Raw genomic sequence first — 14,533 nt, forward strand, 5'->3', positions numbered from 1 at the left:
AGTTTCGCAGTATGTGCAAATGTAGACTTATAGTAAAAACATTGATTATATATTTAGTAAAAATAAATTTTTAAATAAAAAAAAAATATCTTTTATTACATAAAATCTCTCTTGATAGAATGTTTTGTCGAAAGGTTTAAAAAAAGACAAAACTTCAGTATAAAAAAAACAGTAATTGTGTAAGTAATAACAATTAAAATGACAAAAAGATTAGTAAATCGGTGTGCCAATAAAGTATTTTAATCAAAAAACCTATCTTCACATAATTGTGTTATTCTTTTATTTTTGTAAAACTACTGGCAAGTACGTTTAAAAAAGCATCTCGTAGGTTTGATATCTCGGCTAAAACATTAAGTACTTATTAAGTATATTTAATAAATTTTTAGCTCAAAGACTTAATTTGAAGGAGATTTACTGTGTTATCACACTTGCACATTAAAATTTTAATATGATTAACATTAATTGTCGCTTGTGAGAGTCCAAATGTGTAATTTGTGTGTTTGAATAATTTTATATTCAAAATTTGATCTATTTGTTGATAAAAAGGTAGACTTGGCCCGCAAAATTTGATATAAATTGATTTATAGCATTAATGTGAAAAATTAATGCGATTTTCTCTTTAATTTTTTAATGTGAAAAAATATTTGTGCTTTAGGTAAATTTAAACTTATTTTTGCAGGCCAAGTCCACTTCTTTATAAATAAATAGAAAAACCCCAAATATTAAGTGACTCAAAGACACAAATAACATATTTGGACGCTCACAAGCGACAATTAATGTGAATCACATTAAAATTTTAATGTGCCAGTGTGATAACGTCGTTAGAATATCCAACTACTTAAGAAATATACGGAAATGGGACAAACGTCAGCTATTAGTAGCGAATAGCGAAACTAATATGAAAGGACTCAGCCTTAATGCTAAGTACTTAAATAAGGCCTTTGTAAAAGTCCTTAATTAAATAGTTTCTACACAGAAAAAAAATATTTTGTAAAACTGTTCGTAAATGTTTGTGAAGTCATGGAGGACTTACGAAATGTTCGTAAATCGTATATCCCACAAACAAGTTCGTAAAATTTTGTACTTTTTTCACAAACATTGTTCGAAAACTGATCATTTGACGAACATTTTTTGTACTTTTACAAACATTTGTTAGTAAATGTTCGTAAACACACAAAAAATGTTAAATGTAAATTTTTGTTTGGCAAAAATTTACGAACAAATACGAACAAATGACAAAATTTTACGAACATTTTTTTGTGTGTTTACGAACATTTACGAACAAACGTTTGTAAAAGTACTAAAAAATGTTCGTCAAATGATCAGTTTTCGAACAATGTTTGTGAAAAAAGTACAAAATTTTACGAACTTGTTTGTGGGTTATACGACTCACGAGCATTTCGTAAGTCCTCCGTAGGATTTCACAAATATTTACGAACAATTTTACAAAATATTTTTTTCTGAGTAAGTACTTAATTAAGGACTTTTGACATTTTGCCATCCCTTTTTAATAATTTATTGAATATAATATAACCTTTGGCACATTATCAGTTTTCTTAAGAGGAATTTTTCGTAAGTTTTTTTACTATTATAGGGCTATAATTTACCATTTAACCCATTGTGTGACAAATGTTATATAATCCTTTTCAGTTTTTTTCCCCAAACTTTGCTTTACGGAACACAAACATGCAGATTGAAATGTTTAAAACCTTTAAAACCAATCAATTCATTTCAACACAAACTCCTTGTTGTTTGTTTCTATTGTACTAAATCAGGAAATTGGTACCAGGAAAGAAATCTGTTTGTGTCAAGGAATGCAAATTGTGAAATTGATAGCCTCAAGTTCTCTGACCGACGAGTGACATCCATGTCAAGAGTTTCCATAGCCTGGGTACATTGCGAAGCGTCTGAAAACGGTCCCTTGGAAGCGAAAGATGAGTTTTCCCTCTGGCAGAGAATGTGCAGTGTGGAGATGGTACTGTTTGAGGAGGAGAGAATTGATTGATGCAGTGAATAATTGGGTCACAGAGAGAGTCTGGATGAAAGACTTTCTATCCACCCACTCGACGAATTGATTATTTTATTCGTCACCACCTCATTTAGATGCATTTCTCTTCTTAAGGTGAGTGTCTCTCCACTTTCTCACGCTTCTTCTTTTCCTGCCGAGATTCTCAGTTTGCAATTAACACTCACCACCCTCACTTTTCTTCAGTTGAGCATTTCCTGTAGTCTTTGAACTTCAAATTTACTCTGTTTCCGGGAAGAGGTATAAAAGCTTCCGAAGACTCAATATAGCTCTAAATTAATTTTTGATAAAATTTATCAATTTTCAAATTCCAAATACTAAAAAATAGAGTTGAATTGACCTAAGTTTTTAAAGTGTCAAAAAGGTGTTCGTTTCACCCTAGATTTCATTCTATTTTGTATATTTTATTAAATAAATTTGAAAAAAGTGAATGATGATTTTGAGTTTATTGGACCATAATTAGGATAGAAAACATTAATCTCATTACCATTTTTGCATATTAAAAGGTTGGCCATTGAGGATTAATAAAGTAGAAAAAAATATTAGGGGGAGTTGGGGTTATATTGTTATACGATTTTTTACCCTATTTCTAAATGAAGTTAGACCTTACAATTATTTTATTACATCCATAATTGTTTTGTCTATCTAAATTACATCAAGTTAAAACCAAGTTTCCATTAGAAATATGCGAAAAAATCGTATAACAATGTAGCCCCATAGTTCCAAGTAGCCCCACCTCCCCTATAATTGATTTTTAATAGAAAATAAATTTCCTATGAGATTTTAGCTTATTGCTAAAGATTATGATTAAATAGAAAAAAAGATTCTAACGAACAAAGAGCTTTTTTAATCCTCTAACAGCTAAGAAAATCTTCCAAGGGCACAACCGTCTGTTCGCTGACCTCTTATTTGAATGTGTTTCCGCAAAAAAGTAAGACGGAAAGTACTCTCCCTTTCACCGTTAATTTTTTCGAATAATTTGAATTTCTTTTATTTATCTTAAGGGGTTACATGGGTCTCTCAGATGAAAAAAATCAAATTTTTTTTATTTTTTTTTATTTTATGGTATAACATTTGAAAAATATTTTCTGAAAATCTCAAGTCAATTGAAATAAAACTCTCGGAAGTAGACCAGTTTTAGTTATGCATTCCGCCAGCGCGCGCATATGCGGTAGTCAAGATTACTCAGAGTCTACTGAACCGGTCTTTCTGAAATTTTGCATACTTGTTTTGAGAAGTATTATCTAGTATTTGAATAAAGGATTTGCACTTCCTTTAATCAGAACTATTTTTACAATACAAAATGTGTTGAAAAATAGAGTAAAATTGATGCCTTTTTACAAAAACTTTTGCCAAAAATCCAAATTTTGTTTTTTTTTTCAAAAATCCTTCGTTCATCTACGGGTCCAACTAATCCTCTAACAGAGTATATTCGGTTTTTTGATATCAGATGAACCTACTGGGTGAAATTCTGCCTACCACAAGGTCTGTTTTTTGAGGAATGGTTCCGAAAATCAGCTACCAACGGTCGAATTTTCAAAATTTTTCAATTTTTTTTATTTTGTTCTAAAATTACTCTTTCATATCCTAAAAGTTGGAATTTCTAAAATATTTTCGACATAATAAATTATTATCAGAAAAAGGGCCTATTTTTTGACCTGAGTGACCCATGTAACCCCTTAAGAAAAAATAATTTTCACATAAATATCAATAATTGATGGTAAGCTAACGAATATTTAATAGAAATATGTATAAGTCTCTTACAAAAAATTAAATTAAATTCATATTATTCGAAGGCATAAACGTTCAAAGGGAGAGTACTTTCCTCTACTCGTACACATAATTATCACGTAATTATCAATAATTGATAATAAGCTAACTAATATAATAGAAATGTGTAAGTCTCTTAGAAAAAATAAAAGAAAATTCGCATTGGTCTTATTTGTCTTACAAGATATTGTATTTTGAAATTTTCAATTTGTCAAATTTTCCCCCGTCTCCTCTATATGTTACGCGAGCCAAAATTTCAAAACACCCAAATCATTAATGTGTCACTAAGTTAACCACAGTGCGACAGAGGGGAAGTAGGGCATCTTTGAATTTGGACAGCTTTAAAATAGAGATTTTTTTCTTTTTTTCCTTTATTTTTAAATGAAATTGGATCTTATCATGATATAATTTAGCTTTATAGATCAATTGTGAAGCTAAAATAATATATTGAGGGGTTACGTGAGTCAAAACGACTGGAAAACACCGAATTTTATCTAATAATTTTCTTTTAACATAATAAATTTTTATTTTCATTTAAGTTTCTTAAGCATATAAAAGTACAATAATTTTTTTTTTAAATTTTCATTTGAAAATCTTTAAAGTTTAGCCGTTGGGACCTGATTTTTGGAGAACTTTTTGTGAAAAAAAATTACTTTTTGGTGGACAAGATTTCTCAAAGTATATTTATCTGTCGTTAAGAAACTATTATATTTCCTGTTATCTGATAAGTTAAACTAATTTAACTCGTACTGAAACGGTAGATTTTTTAAAAATGAAAATTGGATTATTTCCAAAATTTTCAACAAAAAAAAAACAAATTTAGGCGTATTATACGCAACGTTTTCTCTTGTAAAATCAATTGTGATAAATTTACAAAAAAATTCTACCGTTCAAGTACGATTTTAGCTCATCGGCTAATGCAGTTTTTCGACGTCAGATGAATAGACTCTGAGAAATCTTATCCACCGAAAAGTATGTTTTTTTTCAAAAACCTCCCCCAAAAATTCAAGTCCCAAATATTGATGTTTTAAAAATTTTGAAATGAAAATTTCAGGAAATAGGGTAACGTGTGGTATTTCTGGACAAGGTGCTTTTCGGGACATAATATGGGTATTTTGGAACACATTCAAAAATGCTATAAATATTTGTTTTCTAATTATTTTTAAGTTCTATATGAAATATTAAGCTCTTTACGTATCAGATAAACATAAAACTTCTGAAATTTTATTTAATTTAAGGCGTGAAATACGCGTGAATTGTGAGTGTCACATTCCACTTTTTACAAAACCTTGAGAGTGGTCAATTTTGCAGATGTCAACACAAACAGTGCTTAGTTTTTTTCGATTTTAGTCACTTTACAAGTGAAATTTAAACAATTTTTTTATGAAAGAGCGAAGTTTAGACCTTTTACTTAAAGGTAAATAATCAGGCTCGGTGAAATTTCGTCAGTTAAATCAACATTTGTCGTAACTTCCTTTTGACAACTTTTCAGGAAACGATATTTTCAGTTCAGCTTTATTTTTCTTAAAAATTAGCCCCGAATGCGATACTTTTGAGCCAAAATAAAAAAAGTGACACTAATAAACTGTAAGTTAACTGTAAGAGAAAATCTTTATAAAATGTTTTAAAAGCTGAGATATAGAGATATATGTCCGATGAAACACAATAAGATTTTATCATAACTTCCATCGTTTATAAAGCCATAACTTCCAATGTATGGAAATCCTAGAAGTTACGACAATTTTCAAAGATGCATTATATCAATTTCATTTACTCTAGTGATAATAAGCGTCTATTTGACTAAATTAATTAATTAAACTGTTATTCCTATCCCTAAAAGCTTTTATTTCATAAATTTTATTGGATAAATTTTGTGCGCCGCGTTGTTTGTTTTGTTTTGAATCAATAACAGATGGGCAGGGATTTTTTCTGACTTTTTTCTCATAAATATTGAATTAAAATGATTTAATATCGTATGATTAGCACTGTCTTTGGATATTTGAAAAAGTATGTGAACGTTTTGTTGAGAAATATTACAATTTTGCTGCAAATTACAAGCCACACAAATGTACAAAAGAAGTTACGGCAATAACGGATTAGAGAAAATTTTGTATGGAAATTTGTCGTAACTTCCCCAAAAATGGAAGTTACGACAAATTATGATAAATTTTTATTTATTAAGGGAACTTACGATAATTTTTCTTTAAAATAATTTTTAATGGGCTTATAAAAGTTTCTTTTTATCAAGTGCGTTTAATAAACAAAATTACGCCGATTCTAAATATGATTATATCTCAAAATCGCAAAAATGAAGTTACGACAAATGCTGATTTAACTGACGATTTATTTACATAATAGCGACTTTTGTCTGTCCCGAAATATACCACTTTTACATCTTTACATATTTTGCTATTTTGTATAAAAAAAATTATGCAATTTTCAACATTTTTCGATCAGAATCTTATTCTGGACAGGATAAGGAACATAAATATTTGTATCAACAAAGAAAAAATAATTTGAGAAGTCGTTAAGCTGTTTACAACTTGAAAGTGCTAAAAAGTGTTCCGAAATACTACACGTTACCCTATAGTTAAAATGTTGTGCCTTTATATGCCTGAGAGCTTGAATTAAATATTTTTTTAATATCTTAAAAAAGAAGTCAAGGAAATACGTTGTTTCTTTTAATATGCGTGACCCACGTAACCCCTTAAGATAAGGCTCAATTTCAATTAAAAATAGGAAAAAGCCAAATTTCAAAACTGCCCCAATTCAAAGGTGCCCTACTCCCCCTATTCAAACTGATAAAAGTTTAATAATACAAAGGTTACTTGGGAGGTAATTTAGGAATATTTTCAAGTCTTGGCTGTATAGTAGTGAATTTGGGTACATGACCTCACCCGAGACACACTGGTATACAGATATACACTAATATAACTATACTTAGTGAATGCAAGTCACTGGTTATAACTCTTTAGTCAAGACAAGAATCTGCTAGAATTATATATTTTCAAATGCTGAAAATGCAACGGTAGAAAAAATTAAATATCCATAAGATTCTTATGATAAAAATAATATATTAAAAGAGAGTAAATAAATAATAAAACTCAACTAATATATTTCATGTGTGGTAATCATAACATATAGTAATTCATCTACATTAATTTTTAATGTAATTCTTTTGCCAACATTTACATATAGAGATAGTTTTTTAGTTTTCTTTTCATTCATATTTATGTATATATATATATATCTTGTATTTCTCATGTACACCATAGTAATTTAAAATTTATTGTATAATTTAGACGCAAATTCATGTTTTAAAATTGAATGACATGTTTTTTTTTAATACTTTTGACGGTGTCAGAAAAAAGTGCAAGGAACAGACTCTAACCTAAATGGTTTTACACAGTTTTTTCCACATTATTTATTTTTATTTTTTTGCTTTAATAATTTTTATATGTATATCCATGTAATTCTCATCGATTCGTTAACAAAGAAGGGGAGAGAAAATGCTGCAAATTTGGCTCTGAAGGAGAATAAAAGAGGGTAAATTGAGAAATATTTGGCAAAAGGTAAAGAAAGAACAGGATGAATGCTGTGATTTTCTTTTGCATTCGGTGGGGGAAGAGATGGGTGAACTGCTGTCCTATATCTTGTCTCAGATTAGCCTCCTAACTTAAGCTTCACTGTCTGGAGGAGCCACAGGAGTTGAGTCCGACCGCCTCTTCCTACCAGGTCCACCAGCATAGTTGGCTGCTGCAAGTCCCATGCGATGCTTAGCTTCTTGAATCCCGGAAAATCCTCTCGCCAGTCCAAAATCCACAGTTCGTTTTGAGCTGCAGCACAACACCAAGGGATGAGACATGGAAAAAAGATGGTCTCAATTAAAAGTCAGAACATCAATGAACGTGAGCGTAGTAAAAAGTGAACGTGATTTTGCATAAATTAATTTGTACATCAAGAAAAACTTCATCCATGGAAAGGTGCTTCTGTGATAACAATATGTATTTACTTTCCTTCCCCAACATCTGCAAGAGGTTGTAACTTTGCAAGGAAAATTACACCACGAATTTTCATATTATGCGTTTTGCTCCAAGGAAATTAAGAATCGTTTATGCATTTTTTGGTTAGTTTAATAATATATAGAGAAAAATATTAATTAAAATACAACAGTTTTTTTTAATTTGAGTTTTTAATTTTTTTTTAAATTTTAAAGTTCAGAATTTTATGATTGATAATGAATGTGTGGGAAGAAAATATTGTTAGTTGAAAATCTTTGGTCATAAATTTTTGTGCGGTAAGGTAAAGTTCCCATGCTTCGTATGTTCCGAAGCATCGTAATGACTAATTTTTTCCTGTTTATTTTAAAAACTGGGCATTTCCTATGATTTTTAAAATATAGGTGCGATAAGTCCCAATTATTGGATAAACATAGAAAAAACTTAGTCATTATGAAGCTTGGGATGCTTGGGATCGTACGAAGCATGGAATCTTTCCGCTTTCGTGTAATGAACATTGGATTCCAGTGCTGTATCCAGATTGTAAATTAATATTAAACTTGCCCCTTACTGTTAGACTAGAGTAGGGGGTATCATAATAATAGATTGGGACGCATTCATATTTGTCCGGAATTCTAATCTATTGAGAAATATGCTAAGTTTTTTTTAACATTTGACATTCAGAAAAAAAAAAACTTTTAAAACATATTAAAAAATCGCATGATGGGTTTTTGAAATATTTCCAAAAAAAAAAATGTAGGGCAACTGATAAAAGTGAAGTGAATAGTTTATAATTTTATAATTTATTTATTCAACTCCACGTTAATCCCACCCATACCATGCGTCCGTTGCCGTCTTAGCTTCGCCGAGGATCGACCCCACCATCGAAATGCTCCTCTCTTGGAAGATCACAGGTTTGTCCCATCACAAATCACAGGAAAAAGAGAAACTGGTGAAGCTGGGAAAGAGAAAATCGCCCAGGACAGAACAGCGAGGAATCAGAAAGAACGGTCAGACATCGGACTAATGGGGCACCCGGCGCAGAACATCTAATTCTAATAGATCACCTTCGAGAGTGAACAGGGCAAGCAGAAAAACGATAACAAGCCACATCCATTCAGAGCCTCCCACCGCCACCAGGGAAGCTGCCCACCAAAATAGCATTAAGCGGGATTCCTATCAAACCCTGTCGGGCGGGACTCAGAAAAAAGCACTATTACTCTAAAACGGTCAGCAAATATCTCTAACTGTTTGGCTTATAGGTCTGTTAATGATCAAACATATGGAACAACGATATGACATCCTCAAATCTCGTCTCATTCGTGAAGGCAATTCTAAATTTTGGATCTTCAGAGGGGGAAAATTTTTTTAAGTCGCGGTGCAATATCTTCAACATTTTTACAAGGGAAAAGTGAAAAATAGCTTCATTTTAATTAGGTTTGATGAGCCCCTGAGCTTTCCATTAACTAAGCCATTTATTTGCTTAAGCCAAGAGACGGCTTAGTCTAAAACTGATGGAAATGCCATCTAATCATTCTTTTGATTATAATTATGTTAGACAGTTTAAAATATAAATCGTAGAGGAGACTGGGGTAAAAACTCACAAAATGAAAATTTGAAAATTCAATATCTTTCAAGATAAAAGAGATAGCGGCTTGAATTTTTTTCATAGGTGGCCTCCATAGACATTCTTCAAAGTCGTAAGTTTCTTAGAATTCGAACAAGGAATTCAGAAAATAAAAAAAAATATTGAAATTTTTAGCCCTATTTTTGAAATGTTTTCCTTACAACAGATATGAATTTTTACCTACTTATTTTCCAAAATTGATGCACTGGTAAGTATTTCCTAAATGATTTGGATTCTTTGAATACGAAACCACTATCTATTTTAGAATTTTACAAAGATTCTTTTCTCCAGAAATCCTTTTATTAAAAATGACCACTTGGGGTAAAAAGTAACATAAGGTATGGAGCAAAAAGTAACAAAGACCGAAGCAATTTTTGATGTCTCACGGCGATAAGAAACATCATTTCCGCGTTTCGCTGCTTTTTGTTGTCATTGGTCAAACGATTAGCAGTCTCTTGTGTGTTTTTTCTAAAATAGCTTGAAAAACGTTTTTCTCGTTCAGATAGAGAGAACTGTGTTTTAAAAAGGTGTAGAGGAATAAATTTCCTTTGAAAATATGTCACCTAGCTATTTTTTTTTAAATTTACAAAAGCTCGTAATAAAGCAAATCAAAATGTAATAATATCCCATACCTGGTACTATTTGCCCCAGCATTTTTGAGAATGGTCACAAAATTACCTATTACAAAATAGCTCGATAAATATATTTCCTTACAAAATAGAGGAAAATGACTTTCACAAAGTTGTAGAGCAGTAAATTTCTTATAAAACTGAACTAGTTAGAAATTTTTGGGGCGCTAGGGTAGCTAGTAAAAAAAATGAAATATCCGTTTTGTTACTTTTTGCCCCAGTCTCCCCTATCATAAGTGTGTCCAGCACATAATCTAGTGTAATATCTAGATAGAATTCAAGCTGCCGACATGGGATATCTTTAGGCAGTTAATGAAATCACTCGACGCACTCGACGCTATCAAGTGAGAAACGTAGCCGTTTGTGAGGAGCTGACGATCTTAGAGTTGAGATGAGAGTTCACAAATTGTGTAATGTGATCATGTTCAGCGTATATGAGTGAAGAGAAGTCAGAAAAGCTATGAAAGCCATTTTAGAGGGACCTCGACAAGGGGCAAACTTAGGACAAGGTGACTGGATCACCTTCAGAATCTTGCCTGGAATCAACTTGATATCGTTCGCCAACATCTTCCTGAACTAACGGAGGATCGACGGGTGTAGGTTACTAACTTAGGTGTCCTATGCCTGCGACCCTGATTGGAACAAGTGGTTGGAAATGATGAATGAATGAATACTTGAGGTTGTTATCTCTAATTCTCTAATATAGTTTAGTTTCTACCACATAATCTCTGTCAGGATCATAAGACCTTAATACGGGCATCAGATCTGAGCTTAGCCATATGGCTTAAATTCTCTAATTTCTTATCGGTCAAGATTTTGTGGAGAATTTCGACTTCTGATTTGATTAATTAGATTCTGAATAATAAAAGAAATCGGTTGTTGCTGAAGGTTTTGAAGCCCTCAGGAACTGGGCTAAACCTTTGGTCTGAAGACAGTCTAAGGAAGCCAATTTAATTCAATACTATTTTTTAAAGTTTAGGTCTTTATTAAGTAATTCATAGTGAGAAATTTATTTATTTTAGTAATTTATTATTTCTCATCCAAAAGAACACTATAGCCTTAAAGAATTATGCATGGTTCATGGAGAATCACAAAAAGGTATATCTATGATTGGCTTATTTCGAAGGTATCTTATGCCTAATTCTCTTCATAAAGAGTTATTGAATGTTCTAATCAAAAATGTATAAAGCACTTGAAAATTTTGATGAATTAGGACAGACTATATAAAGACAGAAAAATATGTTGCAAGGTTTAGCAAGATGCTGCTAAAATTATCTCAGGTTTCGATGTTCTTCTAAATTATGGTTATCCATTTAAGTTTTTATAGTCATAAAAGCTTAAATATGTTTTCTTCTTGGGTACCTCAGAGTCTCAAAAGGGACGAAGGAGATGTAAAGGTACTTGTAAATTACATAAACAGGACGGTGTAATTTGATTCAAAAACCTTGGAATAATAAAATTATAGCAATAATCAGGAAAAGAATCCAATTGAATTTATTTCCAGAAAGTGCACTAGGTATAGATTGACCAAGAGAATTCTATACCACACTGGAAGACTGCTATCACAGTTTAAACATAAATAGTGTCAAGTTTAAAATTTTCATTATTACACACATTTATTATGTACCTAGAAGTCTTCTCTAATGTATAACGAGAAACACAATTAATAAAAGCCGTGAGTGTAGTGTGTTAGGCCACTTCTAAGATTATTAAATTACGTTGAATGCAAAATCTTCCTATTTCCTGTACTTCTTACCCTCTTTACGGTAATATTGGGAAAATAGTTGTGAAATTTTAAGAAAAATACCAACAAAATTCATTGCAAAATGAAAGAGGAATATGCTGTTTATACATAAAATTGAGTTTGTGGTTCTTATCAATTATCCTGGCCATTCCCACATGAACCACATAGCATTGAATATTCCCATCACGAGCGAAACGAATGCAACTTGAGTGTTGAACACTTACAACAATCTGCATTTTATACGTCTCATCAAATTGATTTATTCAGAATCTACTAAATTTTTAGCATTCGATAATAATGTACTAATATGTACTTTTCCTAAAGCACATTTCCTCATCGTCCCACGTCAATGAGACATACACAGTCGAAAATTGAGGAAAATCAATCTGCAATAGAATTACTTTCCAATTTACTCACTTTTCCAGATCGTCACGCGCTCTCATTATTGTCTGACCAAATCGTGCAATCAATTCCATCAGCACATCTTCCGGTTGCTCCTCAATTTCATTGTAGTATCCACTGTGGCTGAAAAAACGGAAATTAAAGCCATTTAAAAATTTATCGTGAATAGCGCACGAGTGGTTTGATAACAAAAACATTAGAAACTAAAAGTTATTCTAAAACTTGTTGTTCAGGATGGTTTATTTGTGATAATTATTAAAATCTCGAATTAAGCTCTAAAGAAAAACTAAAAAATTAGTTTTTCTTAATTTTCTCTTACTATTCAAAGTTTGTCTTTATCACACATCAGGTAGAAATAAAAAAAAATATTTTCAATTCATTTTCAATCTTATATTTATTTGATATAATATTTATTTGATTAATATTTATTTGATTTTAGGTTGCTTCTAGTTTTCTAACATCCAAGAAAAACTAAAAAAGTGAAATAATCATAGAGTAAAATGTTGAATCATGAACAAATTAATTTAGAGTAAAACAAGTGTCTTTAAATTTTATAAACAAATCAATTAACTAATCTTCAAGATTCTCTAAAATTGCATTTATATATTAAGTTATAACAAATTGCTTTGCCCGAAATTTCCTATTTGCAGTAATTGAATTTGTCATTTATATTTGGTATGGATGTATTTAGATATGCATACCTGTGCACATTGTTTGTATGCACATTGCACATAGTACGTACAAGTAATTAGATCTTAAAAGAAACAGTCGTTAATTTCAATATTGAAATCAAAAATTTATTTTATTAAAATAGAAAAATTTATTCAATAATAAAAAATGTTTTGAAACGCAATTTTCTCCGGTTTTAATAATGTGATATTGATCAAGTATAAAACATTTTCGACTTCCGATTGGGCAATTACAGCAAACTCCCCTTAGTTTTATGATTTTTCCTCCTAATTTAATAATTAATCAATTTTATGAATTTAGAATTTATTTTTAAAATGAATGTTATTTTTGAAATGCAGAGAAATGTAGAAACTCTTTGATATGTCACTTCAAAAAATTTACATTCATTTCGACGAGAAAAATTATTTTAAAACCGGAAAGATTAGAAAAATCTTCAGATTACCTAAACACAAAAAGTAAATTAGAAATTATGGGCAGTTTTCTAAGTTTTCTCCATTTGAATGGGTGCCTAATTTTCAATTGAATACCCATATTACTGTCAAAAAGATATCTCACAGAATGTAGATAATTAAATTTTATAAAAACCACAAAAGTAATAGGGAAAACCTATTCAACGTAATCTCTATTTAAATTTGATAAAAAATTCATATCTTTTTTGTGTTTTTCCATGAGACGACAGCACCTTTAGTATTGCATTTGCAAATTTCCTTCGTTATAAAAAATTCCTAGCCATTCAAAGGCCTTGATGTATTTTCCAATGAAAAAATAAATCTATTCATTAGAATTAGAATTTTGACTGTCTAAATATAAAAAAATGGTTTTATCTGTATTATGGTGATTGCACTTAATAGATAAATAAATAAAAAATAAAATTTACATGAGACCCTCGATTATAAAATATCATCGTTGAAAAGTATAAAATTTTAAGTTTATTTTAAGAAATCGAAGAAAATGTTGTATAACGCACAGAAAAATGGAAAGTTCTTAAACAGAAACACCCAGAAGTTTAATTTCAAATTCTATCTGATGAATGCTAATGCCCTAATTCTGAATCTTTGCGGATTCCAAGACATTTTTCATTCTTCAGTTAATGATAAACTTAAGTTCTTAATCTCTTAGCATGAAAGAGGTAGGGATTCTAGTCCATTTCATTCACTCACTCACTTAAACTTCAACTTCAAGTCTAAATTAAGTTCCAGTGGATTTTATATATTCATAAATTTATAATCTAAATTTTCTGTGTGAACGTAAAGATGGCGTGACAAGCACCACTAACAATCAGACACTCAGAAAAAGGCAGTTCTAACTTTGTATGGGACTTGCTAAAATACAGCTCTTGTCTGTAAGAATATTTTAAGACCCGAATCAACCTAAACATGTCGTGCTTAGAATCAAGAGCTGTTTTCTAAAACAGATCAACTAAGAGCTGCCGTGTCTTGAGAGAGGGAGAGAGAGTACCGTCTCTCTAGAAAATTTTCAGTGGCTTCCAGTGCTGCTGTCAAATGACAGACAAAACAATTCACAGTGCAATTAATTCGCAAAGTTGTGATTGTTTTCGAGAGTTTTCTCAATGAAATTATAGTTAAAATTGTGGGCAGAAGCCTCTACAGGTAGTGAAGTGTCTTTTGGTTTAATAAATTACAGTGC

At 30.8% G+C, this 14,533-nt stretch overlaps 1 protein-coding gene across 3 annotated transcripts in view; it reads right to left on the reverse strand.

The window, feature by feature from the left end:
- Positions 1-6,887: 6,887 nt before the first annotated feature.
- The window catches only part of LOC129802458 (diuretic hormone class 2), a 73,505-nt gene continuing 65,859 nt past the window's right edge, over positions 6,888-14,533 (reverse strand). For 2 of the 3 annotated variants that reach the window (XM_055848268.1, XM_055848267.1), the window contains exons 3-4: positions 12,212-12,319; positions 6,888-7,632 (exon numbers count right to left, since the gene is read on the reverse strand). In XM_055848268.1, the coding sequence (XP_055704243.1) occupies positions 7,473-7,632; positions 12,212-12,319 (268 nt within the window). In that variant the 3' untranslated portion in view covers positions 6,888-7,472. The remainder of the gene's footprint in view (positions 7,633-12,211; positions 12,320-14,533) is intronic. The other variant, XM_055848269.1, reaches the window with a different exon arrangement.

This window comes from Phlebotomus papatasi, chromosome 2 (assembly GCF_024763615.1).
Source record: "Phlebotomus papatasi isolate M1 chromosome 2, Ppap_2.1, whole genome shotgun sequence".
NCBI lineage: Eukaryota > Metazoa > Arthropoda > Insecta > Diptera > Psychodidae > Phlebotomus > Phlebotomus papatasi.